The following is a 16,207-nucleotide window of genomic DNA, read 5'->3' as shown; positions in this document are numbered from 1 at the left end:
AGTCCCCTAGAAAAAAATGTATTACATATTTATACATACATACATATTTTTTTTTCTTTCGCCATACATTTTGTGGTAAAATGCAAAGCTTCACTACATACAACAACTGGAGCCACAAACTAAACACCCTTCTAAAAGATGAGGAGGAAAAAACAAAAATGCAAAAATGAAAATTAGCAACAGTGGTCAAGCAACAAAGATCAGACAAACACTAATAATAAAAATGTTTTGTTTAATCATGAAAATATAAAGGTTTATACAATACTTAATTTAAGTGAAAATACCAATACCTGATTATTAAAACATTTGATAACTAGTTTACTAAGATACACATTTTGTTGACAGTCATACTGACCTTTTGCGAGGCTTCATACACATCACATTGATGGATTTTAGTATCCGAGTATGCCAGTTTTGTTGCATACAAAAACAATTCTAAATATTGTGGCAAGCCACCTTTATGCCACTTTTTTTTTTTTTTTTTAAGTGGTTTTATTACTGACTATACAGGTACCATTATATACAGTGTAAAGACAACTTGCTGCAGTCACAGTGCATCAGTTTGCATGTAAACAGTAAGTGGAGTGACAGCTATAATTGATGAACATACATAGTTCTCACTACATACAGTATATAACTTTAGCTGAGGTTTGACCATTAGGCTATCAGATCATATCAGCTCCATGGTGCAGTGGAGAACTATCCTTATTCTTTGCCTTTGTTCGTATAAATATGTATTAAGATTCCATTCTCTATAAGCACTGCAGGTTTACCAACCAAGGGTCACCGCGCCTTTCTTCAAAATAAAAAAGATCTACAAATGGAATATTTTATGTTTTTGCCACTGCTACCACTTCCTCTTGAGTTTGACATATTACAGTACCAGTTATAAGTAAAATCCTTCAAATTCTGAATGATGACATTTGATCAGTGCACTAGCATTATTTATTTTCGGCTCTGTTTCAGTAAATATAAGAGCTTGTTTTCTGTGTCAGGTATCATGGTGCTTCTTTTTTCCTCCAAAGTTAAACCTCTTTGTTGTGAGCCAATGGGCCAAGCCACTTAGAAGCATCAAGAATATGGTCATGGACATCACAATGACATAGTGACTGATACTGAAAAACAAAAAATATATGGATCAGTTATTACAATAATAGGAGAAAGGGCATGCAAAGTGCTCATTTATTAGTGCCAAATTTTCTTACTCGATTTGTCCTAATAGAACAATGAGTGTCACTCATTTGGCTTGTCTGTAACAGTTATTTGGGAGTAAGCTGTTCCCTTTCAAAATATACTGCCAAATAGATGACTCAACCGCCCTGTCTACTCATCTGGTAGACATGGAGCTGGCTCTGCTTTTTGAAGACTTATGTATCTTTGACTTTGGGTTAAACAAACTACTTTCCTCTATTCTTTAAATTTAATCTACCTCTGATCCTGATCATATGGGGAAGCATATGGCTCTAAAAGAATTGAAACAGCACCACTTGAAACATGTAGTGTACAATGTAATTTCATTCTTGTGGACCCACACATTCCTTCATAAGGCTATGTCCACACTATGTATATTTCAGTCAGTATTGTGGTCCTCATATTGCAACCAAAACCAGGAGTGGATTAAAAACACAGAAAGGATCTGTTCACACAATGTTGAAATTGAGTGGATGGCCGCCATTTATTGGCAAACATTTGCTGTTATTTTAAAACGACGGCTGTTATATTGAAATAATGGCAGTTATTTACCGTTATATGGCGGCTATCCATTCAATTTCAAGATTGTGTGAACAGATCCTTTCTGTGTTTTTAATCCACTCCTGGTTTTGGTTGCAATACTGACTGAAATATACTGACGGAAATAAACATATACTGACTGAAATATCTGTAGTGTGAACACAGCCTTAGGCTGGGGTCACACTACGTATAATTCAGTCAGTATTTGGTCCTCATATTGCAACAAAAACCAGGAGTGGATTAAAAACACAGAAAGGCTATGATCACACAATGTTGAAATTGAGTGGATGGCCGCCATATAACAGTAAATAACTGCCATTATTTCAATATAACAGCCGTTGTTTTGAAATAACAGCAAATATTTGCCATTAAATGGCGGTCATCCACTCAATTTCAACATTGTGTGAACAGATCCTTTCTGTGTTTTTAATCCACTCCTGGTTTTGGTTGCAATATGAGGACCACAAAACTGACTGAAATATACGTAGTGTGAACCCAGCCTAAAGCCAAAAAAAAGTATACATTACTAAAGTATTATACTTGTATCTGCTATGAAAATAAGGGCCACTCATACAGACCGCATATATATATATATATATATATATATATATATATATATATATATATATATATATAATGGTGCCTACATTAAATTAACTTTGAGATTAGTTCTGTTGCAGAATACTGAAAGTTGACTTGGGCAATCAGTAGTCAATGTGCTTTGTACAGGAACTGCACAGTGATATGACTGCTTTAAATAGGGAAAACTATTATTTAATATTAAATTACTGGACAAAAAGAGAGCAGAAAAAGTGCGCTCATTAAATGTTAACAAATGAAAACCAGATGTTCATAAATGGTTTAAAATGCCATCACTAATTGGGTATGTGAAGAAACAGAACACTGGCCCAGATGTACTAATGTGTCTGCGCTAGACTTCTGTCCAAAAACTGGTCTACAGAACTTCTCCGCATTTATTATGTGTTTTAGACACTTCAGATGTTAAAATGGAGATGTGACTCTGCGCCAAAACATGTACTTTAAGCAAACTAGAAGTCGGTCTAAACCGAAGGTCTTTTTACATAGAGAGATTTATCTGACAGGTGTCTTCTGTAAACACACCCTAAGTTTGTACATGTGGCCTTTGACCGTATACCCATGTATAATTCATTGCAGATGGGAGAGCATGCTACAAATATAATAAGGTTAATGGTATTTGCCATTTGCAATATAGAGGGTAAAGTCTGCTGCAAAAATGTGTGTTATAATCCACATGTATTACAGACCACGACTGCTATATGTGAACATGGATGTAGAGGTTAGTAGGTTTGCAGTATTTTTATGCAAGGATTTTAGCAAGATATTGTTGATAAATGTGAGTTGGATATATTAAAAAATGTTCTTCATCCTTTTTTTCAGTATAGCAAACGCTCAGCTATGGGAGAAAGTATCTGGTATGTATGGGGCTTCAGAATTCGCAAGAAGTAAACAGAGATCTTGAAAATGTTTAGGATTTAATGCACAAAGTATATGATAAAGTAACATAACTAAGTCACAGAGAAGGTTGTGATTAATAATGTTATGTTCATGGCACTTCTTTCTCTATCAGTACCAACAAGCATTCACCATTTGTTTCTGTTAAGGTCATATTTTTTATATCCAATACTGACATGAAACTTATTAATTTTGCTACCAAACTCTTTGCAAATGGAGGAGGAACTTGTTATCAAGCAATCTCTGGGCACAGAGCCACATGAAAGGTCACTGACGTCACTGACTTTATGGGTATAGAGTTATATGCTAGCCAGTCTTTCTGAGGGAGTAAATACTGCCAAGTGTTGGCTGGACTGCAATTATTATGCCCCTGATGATCGCAGGGAGGGAGGGGTGCTGTCAAGTGTTAGTCGTGCTCAGTGATGGAATAATTGTACCCTGGCCTGTCCACCCACCCTGAAATCCCCCTGTCCCCCCTGATCCCCCCTCCCAGTCCCACTAGCATGGAATCTTAGAGCACCAAGCTAACTCGCTTGAGTGCCCTACTCCACCTTCCTTTGACCTTGCTACCTCTGGAATAAAATTATTTTTTTTCCCTTCAAATTACATCCCCCTATGGTAGATGGCCCTCTCTGTGTAGTTTCCCTATTGTAGATAGCCCCCTCTATAGGTCCCCCTATAGTAGATGGCCCAGTGTGTAAGCCCTCCTTTAGTAGATGGCCCCTTGTGTAGGTCCTCCTATAGTAGATGGCCCCTGTGTATGTCCAATTTAGTAGAGGGCCCCCAGTGTCAGTCGGCCGCCCTTCAGCACATGGACCCCTTAATTGAAAGGCCCCCATCATATAAATAAATGATGTGGGGGGGGGGGGGTTGAAAAAAACAACTACACATATCTCACAAGCTTTTCCATAGCTACATCTTCATCTGCATAGGCACACACTCTTCTGTCTTCTGGCACAGGCAGCATGTGTTACAGACACTACCTGTGCCAAAAATGCATCCCACCTGTCAGCTTTCTGTCAGTTGCAGAGCATTGACAGCCAAGGTTGGACTTCCGGAGCAGGCAGCATCTGTAACACACGCTGCCTGTGCCGGAAGACAGAGGAGGACAGAATGAGCCATTAGAGTTGCAGCAACAGGGGAGCATGTGAAGGGCGAGCTGTTTTTTTTTACTTTATTTGATGTAGGCAATTTGGATGGCCGTGGGCCTCCCAGAAGTCTCAGACGACCCCTACATTATAATCCATGCACTTACGGGGGCCTGGCCGGGTGGGGCCCACTTTGTGCAACGGCCCCATAGCAGTGGAATGGTTTGCCATCATAGTAGCTATGCCACTGCTTTAACAGTTGTGGATGTTCACATTGTCTAGGAATACATATTCTAACCCTACTATATAAACTCATTCTCCCTACCAGTTAGCTTGCACAGCAAAAAAAATAACATTGTGCTGTGTTGGCCAAAAAGTATAATTACTTAGTGAAAAAAGAAAATAAAGAAGGGTGTGGTCCCTGGAAGAAAGCGGACATGTTTTTCTAACGCTGGATAACCCCTTTAATAAGTAATTTAGAAAGGACATGCAACCTCTTACGACTGTCCAGTGAATATATACTCCAGCAGATGTAAGGAGTTGGCTCAGGAGCTGAACTTGCCCCATACATAGCAGGTGTCTTTTGCTTTGTGCAGCACACACCATTTTTAGTTGTTTCAGATTAAAGGATTTTGATGGGTATATGGGTGTTAAGCCCCAAAGATCACTAGAATGAGCCAGAAGAGCTCAGCCGAGTGCTTTCCTTCCAGGCTTGCTACATTTGGGCTCCTTTAGCTTGATGGAGAATCTGTTTCCTGCAGTAAGATTGGAAGAACAATGAGTTGGGGAAAGAAGCCCTCAGCTGAGCATTTCTCCTGGCCTGTTCCAAAAAGTAGCGGGGTTCTAAAACTTTTTACATTCCTTTATGACATGTCAAAAAATTGTTCAATGGCATTGACACTTTAAGCTATCAAAGTTTATTGTTAAGCATCAATCAATAGCGATTAGTTTTTTCTTCACTACCTTAAAACTATTAGGTAGCTTTAGTACATGCACCTAAACAACTGGTGACAGGAATTATGGGAAAAAATGTGGGCAAGGCACTTTGTATGATTTGTGCAAATAAAATATGTAAAGGAGGTAATGTGATAACCAGTTAACAAGGTAGTACAAGCATTGAAATATTGGTTTACAAGAACCCTTATTGTTTGTGTTGTTTTTAATGGAAAAGAGAAAAAGAGTGCCCATATTTCAAGATAGGGCTTTACATAATTCATAAATATACATGTTGTACGCATCTCTCTAGTTAAAAACCTACAAAAATCATCTGATGTATGATACAATAATATTTATTTGGCTAGACAGCATCTATTCTGTGATAAAGGTTTTCATGCTACACATGCTAATACATAATTTATCTGTTTCCCAAAAGAAATTAGGGCAGACTTCATTTCAATGAATTATAATAATTTTATAGTAGAGTAAAGATTTTAAGGAAAATCCTCTCTATATAGGTTTCTAGAATGATAAATGAGTTATTTTAAAGTGCAGCTCTTACTACAAAACTAATATATCAGGTCCTACAATGTATTCATTTTCTAAATATACTTCCTTCCTGAATTTATCTGTTCTCCATAATGCACCATGGACTGCGGAAAAATGCTATGTCTCAGCCATGTCTTCTAGTATCTACAATAGGAAGGAAAATCGAAAATTGTCCCTAAAATATATGAAGTTTTGTGACCCAACGCTGGCCATACATTAGGGATTTACATGGCCATTTTCTATATGAATTTATTGCTCCTGGTTGGGCAGTGAAAGTTGTAGTTTTGGAGGACAATCTTATAAGTTAAAATGCCAAATAGCCAATTGAACTCTATTGTGATATGTAGCTTTGTCTGCGCTATTACTATTGGAATCCACATCTCTTGTTTGAACACCACACAAACACGAGTCTATAATGTTAAGGGTAGGTTAAAGGGGTATTCCACTCAAACATAACTTTTCAAATGTTGCTGCTAACAGTGAGACTAACAATTTCTTCCATACTTCCTTTCATTATCTATCCAGTCTCCTTCCCCCAGTTCTCAGCTGTTGCTTTCTGCTGAAAACACAAAAATCTGGGTGTGACTCTCTCTGTCTTCCCCTCCTTCCCCCTCCCTTCTGAGACAGCTGGTGTAAACAAGTTCCTGGCAGGTTTTATCTACAACATTGTAGCTTCTTTGTAATGCTGGGAGAGGTAATCACAGTGAGCAAATTGACCTCAGATTAACTCTCCCACTATAACAAAGAAGTTACAATGTTGCAGATAAAGCCAGTCAGGAACTTATTCACATAAGCTGTCTCAGAGGAAGTGTAGAAAGAATTGTTAGTCTTACCATGGACAGCAACATATCGAAAGTTATGTTTGAGTGGATAGCACTTTAATTTTAACAGTGAGAGATAGAATATCAAAAATAAAATCCAGAAAATCACATTGTATAACTCATATTAATCTATTTGCATTTTGCATCTGCCAAACAAGACTTAAAGGGGTAGTGCACCCAAAAAAAATTTCTTCCAAATCAACTGCTGCCATGAAGTGCCAGAGATTTGTAATTTACTTCTATTAAAAAATCTCAAGCCTTCCAGTACTTATCAGCTGCTGTGTGTCCAGCAGGAAGTGGTGTTTTCTTTCCTTTCTGACACAGTGCTCTCTGTTGCCTCCTCTGTCCATGTCAGGAACTGTCCAGAGAAGGAGCAAATCCCCATAGAAAACCTCTCCTGCTCTCCAGACTGGAAATAATACCACTTCCTGCTGGGCGTACAGCAGCTAATAAGTACTGGAAGGCTTGAGATTTTTTAATAGAAGTAAATTACAAATCTCTGGCACTTCATGGCAGCAGTTGATTTGAAAGAAAATTTTTTTTGGTGCACTACCCCTTTAATACTTGGTGGCAAAATCCTTGTTGGCAGGCACAGCAGTCAGAGTTTTTTTTGTAGTTGATGAGGTTTGCGCACATGTGAGGAAGAATTCTGGTCCTTTCCTCTTTGCAGATCATCTCTAAATCATTAAAGGGGTTGTCCAGCGAAAATCTTTTTCTTTCAAATCAACTGGTGTCAGAAAGTTATATAGATTTGTAATTTACTTCTATTAAAAAATCTCCCGTCTTCCCATACTTATTAGCTACTAAATTTAATGCAGGAAATGTTTTATTTTCAGTCTGACACAGTGCTCTCTGCTGACATCTCTGGCCGAGACAGGAACGGTCCAGAGCAGGAAAGGTTTTCTATGGTGATTCATATATAACAGAGACAGAGTTCCTGTCTCGGCCACAGAGGTCAGCAGAGAGCACTGTGTCAGACTAAAAATAAAACAACACTTCCTGCATGACACATAGTAGCCAATAAGTACTGGAAGACTTAAGATTTTTTAATGGAAGTAAATTACAAATCCATTTAACTTTCTGATATCAGTTGATTTGAAAGCTAAAGATTTTCGCTGGACAACCCCTTTAAGATTTTGAGGCTGTCACTTGGCAACTCAAAATTTTAATCCATTATGGTGTAAAGTGTTACCAATGGATTTCTTGGTGACAGATCATTAGTTCCCCCCGTGTCATTTTAGGCTGATCTTTCACCTTACTCATGATCCAGGATACATCAGGAAGTGAGGTTTTGTATGGAGGCACAGTCATTTTTTATTTCTTCCATTTTCCTACTATTGCACCAATAGCTGTATCCTTCTCACTCTGGGTCTTACTTAATGTTCTGTAGCCCATTCCTGCCTTGTGCAGGTCTAGGATCTTGTCCCTGACATCCTTAGGAACCTCTTTCATATATGTTGTAGAGGTTAGAGTCTGACTGATTGAGTCTGTGGACAGAAGTCTGTTATACAGGTGACAATTTAAGACAACTGTCTTTAATGCAGGTAATGAGTACATTAGGAGCATCTAACTGATCTGTAGGAGCTAGAACTCTTAATGGCTGGTAGGGAGCCAAATTATTATTTCTCTCCGCAAAATGCAAATAAAGTTTTATAATTTATACAATGTGACTTTTTTTATTTTATTTTTGATATTCTCTCTCTCATTGTTAAAATTAACCTACCCTTAAAACTATAGATTGTTCATGTTATTGTGAGCGGACAAACTTACAAAATCAGCAAGGAATTAAATAAATTTAAATAAAAGAGATTAAATTGTATTTAACTTTACTTCACTGTATGAAAGAAACGTTTTTTATTTAATTATTATTATTATTATTTATTTTTTTTTCCATTTTATCTAAATTTTTTGACCTGCTTTGTCTTTGTCTTATTTCTCTGGTGTATAGTTGTTTGTAAAAATGTAATGTTTGTGAGCGTGGTAATGCTGCTATTTTTTTTTTTTTATTTATTTATTTTTTTTTTTCAATAAAAAAAAACATTGCAGGTGTTGTAGTCAGGAAGACCTCTGCAGGTGCCCAGCTGAATAATTTAATGCTTGACTGCTTCTGGTGTAGAGGATTTTATCTTACTGCAGCTGTTTCATAATATTGCTCCATGTGTATGGTAATAAATCATGTATTAAATCCACACAGTAATCAATAATAATGATATTGATTACTGTGCAAGTCTTGAAGGACAAGCTACTGGAATGTAAAATCATCTATTTGAAAGTTACCCTTTATAATATTCTGGACACAGTGACAAACTGTCTGTACAACTCGGGATATCCTAGTACACTCATACAACCATTGATTAGTAAATTATGTTGGTACAGGGTTTACCTGGAATATTTCCATTTCATGACTTATGATTTGCGGCATACACTTAAGCTTTCACATGACCCACTTTCTTTGTTAAGAGAGAGTTCATTAACTGGGAAAACTAATGAACCAGGAGGCCATGTCAAAGACAGGATACTATTAGCAGACAGTTAAAGATTGTGGATTTTGTAGCCATAGCCATTATTACACAGTAATTCATTACCACTTCCCTACATTAGTGTCGGAAAGGGAAAAGAACGGTGATGACACCAAATCAATGATTAACAGGCTTTGTACACGTCTTGTACACATGATACAAACCACTTTTGCTGAACTACTTGTTGGTTTTATTCAACATTTTGTTTTAACAATTTCTACTTGTAACCAACTCTGAGGATGCACACAAGTGGTTAAATGCAGTGCACAACTGGAAGCTCCCCATCTGCTTTAATATATCATTACTTCTGTTCTTTCTCTCAGACTGTACCTTGTTCCAATGTCTAACCAACTTCCATAATCTTTAACCAGGAAGAAAAAGTGCTGCAAAACACAAAACACAAATCATATTTAACAGATTTACAGTAATATGTGACCATGTGCAAAGAAACATTGCTAAAAAATAAAAGAATACTCAACAAACTAAGGCTAAATTTGGCCATACACATTACAGTCATATTATGTTTGCAGTGCATGCCCTTAATAGATATAGCCATACACTGGCAGTAATAACACTGAGCCTTTTTGTGGAATACCTCTACATAGAATAACAAGGAAGACTGCTAGTCAGTACGGCTGAAAAAAAAGGGGTATCAACATTTGCCAGCCCAGCTAGGGCCAAAGGTCTGGCAAACATACACTTTGAGGGAGATTTACTAAGGTTGCGCCCCTGGTTCATCCGTTCCTTCTCACTGGTGTACACCAGCTGTAACCCCTGCTCGCCTGAAGGTTGGGCAGGGGAGATGCGGCAAGGTGGGGAGAAGGTGTGGCCCCCCTCTTGCACCTAATTTACCAAGTTTTATGCCTCAAAACGGGCGTTAATCAGGCAGGTGTAGATATTTGTGCGAAGCCTGTGCCAGGCACAGGGCCGGCCGTCTGTACTAAGAGGTGTGCGCCTCTTAGTAAATCCGTCCGGGAAAAAGGGGAGATGGCTTTTTTTTTTTTTTTTTTTTTAAGACTGGCATATTCATACGCCATTCTTGATAAATGTCTCCCTTTGAATTTAACCTCACATTTTCTACTGTAATTTGCTAGGATTAGATGATGATTTAGGCCTTTATGTGTATAACATGGAATTTAGTCACATTAATTTCTGCCCATTCTGAGCTAATGGGGGGTCAACTAAGTGACTGACAGCTCTATGCATACATACACTTATACACAGCTAACTGTCAATTACTGATTAGGACCACCTATGGTACTTTACTACTTAGCACAGAAAGAGCAGAAATATAAATCAATAAAAGGAAAAGTTACTCTGAAACTTCCCCCCAAAAAATATTTTAGTCTGCTCTCTTGCTGTATAACATAATGCTGGCAGATGACTGATGGCAGATAACAAAATGACTGGTCACTTTAAGTAGATGTATCTGGCATCTGTCTAAAATATGCATGCAGTTACTGTATAATACCAGGGTGTTAAAAGAGATAATTTTGTGTGTATGGTCGAGCTAAATATAAAAATATATACATTTTATATTTGCAATTATATTTAGTAGACAAACACATCAATAAAGCTTAATTTTAGTTATCTTATGTTGTAAATTTACCATTTGACATTTGTTGCCAAAAAAGTGTTATTTATAAATAAAGGGCTAGAAAAAAACAGAAGACTTTCCCTCCAATATAAGCATTAAAGGATAAATATACAGTATTTTGCATAATATAAAACCCTTAAAGGGGTTTTCCCATCTCATCCCATGTGCCTCTGTCATCTAATGGATGTGTCGGCAGGTTTATTTGCGGGGTCGTGTTAATAGAGGTTGTACAAGCATTGTGGCTCCGCGACATATGCTGTTTACGCAGCTTCTGGAGTGACAAACAATGTGGGTCATTGTGTAAATCCCGCACTTTGGCTGTGTTTGGCTTACTGACCACCTCTGGCAGGTAAAAAGAGGCCTTATTTTTGAGATAGCAATACCCCTTTAATCCCTTATAAGATTTGCAGCATACTTCCATGCTAGCTCTAGTGGTTGATTCCAGCATGTTATACTTGGAATCTATGTCTGTGGATGATATTTGGAGTCCTGTAGCAGAAAAATGAAGCCCCACTTTCTACATATACAATACATAAAGTTATATATGCAAACACACAGCAGGTCTTACGGTAGGTCTATTGTTATTAACTTGTTATTTGACTTTTGTACACTTTGTTGCTCTATTTGCTAGGCTGGGTACTGGATGGTTTTATTTTCTGATTTTGTTAGTAAAGTTTATTATTTGGTGTAAACCCCTTTATTTTCAGGCTACAATAAACATTTTTTTTTCCTTTTACTTTATGTATGTGTACAGCCATTTTTGTCATTTTATGTATATAAGTAATGTGCATATAGTGGTGTTCTGTGCATTTAATTTTTCAATTGACTTTAATGGAGTGAATTTTTATATTAAAAATTTGACCGCATTTTAACCTCAAAATTACGGCTGTATTTTTCTTTTATTTTAAAGTGTGTAAACATAGCCTCAAAGTGGTTATCTGGGAAGGAAAGGCTTTCTGATATATGCCGTAGGCTGCAAGGAAATTAACAAAGAAGCATACTCACGTGGCTTCCTCTCAAAACCCTTCCTGCCTGAAAAACTCCTTTAAGGTATATAATGCAAAATACTTTGAAAATGTTCCCTGTAGACAGCATCATAATTTTTAGTTTCAAGTAAGTCAGGTAAGTTATTACATTTAACATGGAGATTTTCTTAAGGGCTCAACACCTATGAATTCTGATTTGTTTCATAAAATATTTTATATATTTTATATATCACAATTAACAACCAATGGTTTTCATATATATATATATATATATATATATATATATATATATATATATTATGAAACCACTGATTTCTTGCCTTAAGATATTTTCCAGGTAGATTATAATGCTTTTCCTACCAGATTGAAAACACTGATGATAGTGTAACAAATCCCTAATGTGTGCCACAGGGCAATGCATTTAAATGGTTTAAATGAACACTAAGCTCTAAATTACCATACTCCAAAGCTGGAATATTATCCACAGTACACAGGCTTTCCCTGGCTCTATCAATTACAAAGTCATAAAACTCTCAAAGCTAAGTAATTACTCTTACATGTTCTCTCTGTAGATTACAGCTATATTGATGCTAACTTAATCTCAGACTGGTATATGAATATAGCATTCATTACAATTATTGGAAAAAAATCAATATATTGGCAATTTGCCAAACATCCTGTTTACAGCTATTCAGTTACTTTACTTTTCTAAAGTGAAGAAGCGTAGAAGTATTTGATTGATGAAATAGAAGGGATGGAGATAGCTAAACAGATGAAAAAGCAACAGCTTGGTAAGCCTGAACACACACATACTTTTTTTAAGCCAAAAATTCTAATTTAGTGCAGTCCAGGAGGGTTTATAAAGGCATTCATATTAGGCTACTGGGTGCCTGACCTTACTGTTCTCATATGGGCTCATCTAGGGCTTACATAACAATTATTATTATAGCTGTAAAACAGGCTGAAACGGAAGGCTTATTATTTTTTTTAAAGACAGTTCAGTTTGTAGTCTTCCATCGATACACCTAATGTTGCAAACACCCTGAAAAAGGTGAGTGAGAATGAAGGAAGTGCTATAACAAATGTCATGTAGGACTGGTTTTACAAGCAATTATGATGTAACTATAAAGCAACAATAAACAAAAATATATATTTGGGATAAACAGACTGAACACAATTACCACTAGACTATGTTTGGACTATTAACCCCATTGTGTCCCATGACGTATTTTGTACGTTTTGGCAGTGCGAGGAAGGGTTCAGAGAGGGGCTGCGCGATAGATGCTTCCTCCAAAGGGCCTTAAGGAGGAAGCATCTATTGCAAAATGCACGTTGGGGTTCACGCCACGCCACCAGTACAATATGGGTAAGACATACATCTTGATACTATTATATTAAAGGGGTATTCCCCCCAAAATTATTTTTGCACTAATACATTGCCCACCCGTAGCTTTCCATCTTTCCAATATAAAGTTATTATGGATTCTGCACAGTTTTGCTGTTATCTAGGTGCATTCACCCCCACAGATTGCATAGAATCATCAGCTCTCAGTCCAACCGACACGCTCCCTGCTCCTGGCCCCGACCCTCCGAGACGGCATCACGTGTCCTCCTTCTCTTCAATGGGCTGGGTTAGCGATTCTAACCCAGCCAATCTGAAGTGAGGGAGGACACAGACTGCTGTTCAATCCTCTCTGAAAGCAGACACCCCCCCCCCCCTGCAGCTCACCCAGTGGCAGACCCCCTCACGACCCCCCGCAACTCACCCGATGCTGGCCGCCAGCGGCATCCATCTCCCGCCCCCCCCGTAACCCACCCGATGCTAGCCGCCAGGCGCAGGGGGAAGCGGCATTGGACGGCTTCCTCGCCGTGAGAACCAGGCTGTGATCTGCTTGAGAGGGGATCCCCGGGCCCGGCACATCACAGCGGGGCCACGATCACCTCCCTCACCTCCCGCCGTCACCCGTCCTGGCAGAGCCACCCCTTCCCCAGCAGATGACACTGCCCTCCTCCTGCTGCTGGGGCACCACAGCTCTCAGCAATCCAGGAGACTCATGTCTCCACACACAGCGCATAGCCAGCGGCACCGCCCCCCACACCAGTCTCCCAGCGGTGCTTGCTCCTGTCAGCCCCGTTCTGGCCGCTCCTGTGCTCTATGCCGCAACAAGAAGCCGCTCGCCCCGCGTGCGCCGCCGCCGGTCTCCTGCACCAGTACCCCGCCCCGGGGTATACTTATGATTCACTCCCGATGATCGCTCCTGCACCCCCTAATCCCGCTGTCAGCCCTGTCTTAGCTGCTCCTGTGCTGTGCCGCACAACGCCGCTGCCGCTCACCCGCACCGGTTCCCGGGGCATACATATACTGCACTTCCCCCATCGCTCAGCCGCCTCCTGGCCCCTCCTGTGCCGCTGACTCGTACCAGTTCCCCACCCCTGGGGCATAAATATACTTTACCAGCGATCGCAACTGAGACCCCCCCACCCAACCCCGCTGCCTTTTCCCGGCCGACCCCCGGATCCTGTTATCCATCAACATCTGTGACCTGATATATTGTGATGTGGATGGATAGCAGCTTGCTGGGACCTGTAGTTCTACACAATATGTCAGGTCTCAGAACTTCTGTAGAACTTCAGGTCCCAGCAAGCTGCTATCAGTCCAAATCACAATATATCAGGTCACACAGTTTCTGATTTGGATGGATGGCAGCTTGCTGGGACCTATAGTTCTACAGAAGCTCTGTGACCTGATATATTGTGTAAAACTGCAGGTCCCAGCAAGCTGCTATCGGTTCAAATCAGAAACTGTGTGACATGATATATAGTGATGTGGTTACAGGTCCCAGCAAGCAGTGACAAGCACTGCATGCTGGGAAATGTAGTTTCCTGGCTGGCACCATATTGGATATAGTCGGCTTTTAGAAAAAAACTTTTTCTCGGTAACAGCAGCAGCTAGAAAGACGGGAGACAGCTCAAAATACAGGGGGACTTGGCGAGTAAGACCAGCTAGGTTTGGGGGCATTTCATTTTTTTTGCTCTTGGGGGGAATACCCCTTTAATCTCTCTAAAATTGGATATGTGTGGTTACTTGGGATAGCAGGGGCGGAAGATATAGTGGCTGAAATCTGCACTCTCAGTTTACCTGTTGGTGACTTTGTTCTATACAATCAAAGAGCATCTTGTTAAAGTGACTCTGTACCCACAATCTGTCCTCCCCAAACCACTTGTACCTTCAGATAGCTGCTTTTAATCCAAGATCTGTCCTGCGGTCCGTTCGGCAGGTGATGCAGTTATTGTCCCAAAAAACAACTTTTAATCCTACAGCGCTGTGTCTAACGGCCGGGGCTTACATTTGTATATGCATTAGGCTGGCACCACCTCTCCGTCCTTCCTCCCCACCCTCCTCATCATTAGGAATGCTCCAAGCAGATTGCTTCCTATTCCCCACCTGTGTGTATAATGAACATGGGCTGGATCGTTAATACACCTGTGCAAAGCTCAAACAGCAGTAAATGTTTCTGGATTATTCCTAATGATGAGGAGGGTGGGGAGGAAGGACGGAGAGGTGGTGCCAGCCTAATGCATATACAAATGTAAGCCCTGGCCGTTAGACACAGGGCTGCCGGATTAAAAGATTTTATGACATAACTGCATCCCCTGCCGAACGGACCCCAGGACAGGTCTTGGATTAAAAGCAGCTATCCAAAGGTACAAGTGGTTTGGGGGGGTCAGATTGTGGGTACAGAGTTGCTTCAAGTTTACTTTGTCTATTTCCCATATAACTGGTTGCGGTGGTGGTCTGTAATTAGAGTCATATGTTGTGAGCATAGGGTTAACATCTATTGCTATGTTTTTTATCTGTATATTTATCAAATGATCAATAAAAATCTTTTCAATATGGAAACATATGCCCATGTGTTTTGGTTGTGTAACCCATTGATTCTTTCCAGGAATTTTGGAGAGATAGATATGGGGATAGATAGATAGATAGATAGATAGATAGATAGATAGATAGATAGATAGATAGATAGATATGGGTTGGGGTTTTGTTAATTATACTTTGTTTTTGGGGTTTTGTTTATTATACTTTCATTTATTTCCCCTTCTTTTTGTCACTATTTATGATTGTGTCGTTGAAACACACACTCCTGACATGTAAGGCATCATCCACACATACGTTTTTCTTCAGGATCTGGAGAAAACCATCTGAGGAAATCATCAGTGTGGCATTAGTTTTTGCAAATCCACAAAAATGGATAGGAGGGTTTTCCATTGACTTATATAAATATTGACATCATATAATATGTAGATCAAAATTGAGCAATTTTATTTTTTCATACACAAAGACGCGATTGACCTTGTTTTTTTTGTATGTTAAAATTAAATGTACTTAAAATGATACAGTGAAACAGATGCAAAAGCACAGAGTGAACCTAGTCTATGGGCCAAGTTCACACAACTTAAAACAACAGTCGTTGTTGCAGATTGC

At 39.2% G+C, this 16,207-nt stretch overlaps 1 protein-coding gene across 3 annotated transcripts in view; it reads right to left on the bottom strand.

Annotated features, from left to right (window-relative positions):
* Window positions 1-212: 212 nt before the first annotated feature.
* Window positions 213-16,207, bottom strand: part of PIGN (phosphatidylinositol glycan anchor biosynthesis class N) — a 209,344-nt gene continuing 193,349 nt past the window's right edge. For all 3 annotated transcript variants that reach the window (XM_069958130.1, XM_069958132.1, XM_069958131.1), the window contains exons 28-29: window positions 9,469-9,521; window positions 213-1,115 (exon numbers count right to left, since the gene is read on the bottom strand). In XM_069958130.1, coding sequence (XP_069814231.1) covers window positions 992-1,115; window positions 9,469-9,521 — 177 coding nt within the window. In that variant the 3' untranslated portion in view covers window positions 213-991. The remainder of the gene's footprint in view (window positions 1,116-9,468; window positions 9,522-16,207) is intronic.

The sequence above is a fragment of the Dendropsophus ebraccatus genome, chromosome 2, assembly GCF_027789765.1.
Source record: "Dendropsophus ebraccatus isolate aDenEbr1 chromosome 2, aDenEbr1.pat, whole genome shotgun sequence".
Classification (NCBI taxonomy): Eukaryota; Metazoa; Chordata; class Amphibia; order Anura; family Hylidae; genus Dendropsophus; species Dendropsophus ebraccatus.
Note: the sequence above shows the minus strand (reverse complement) of the source record. Positions and strands in the feature narration are given on the sequence as shown.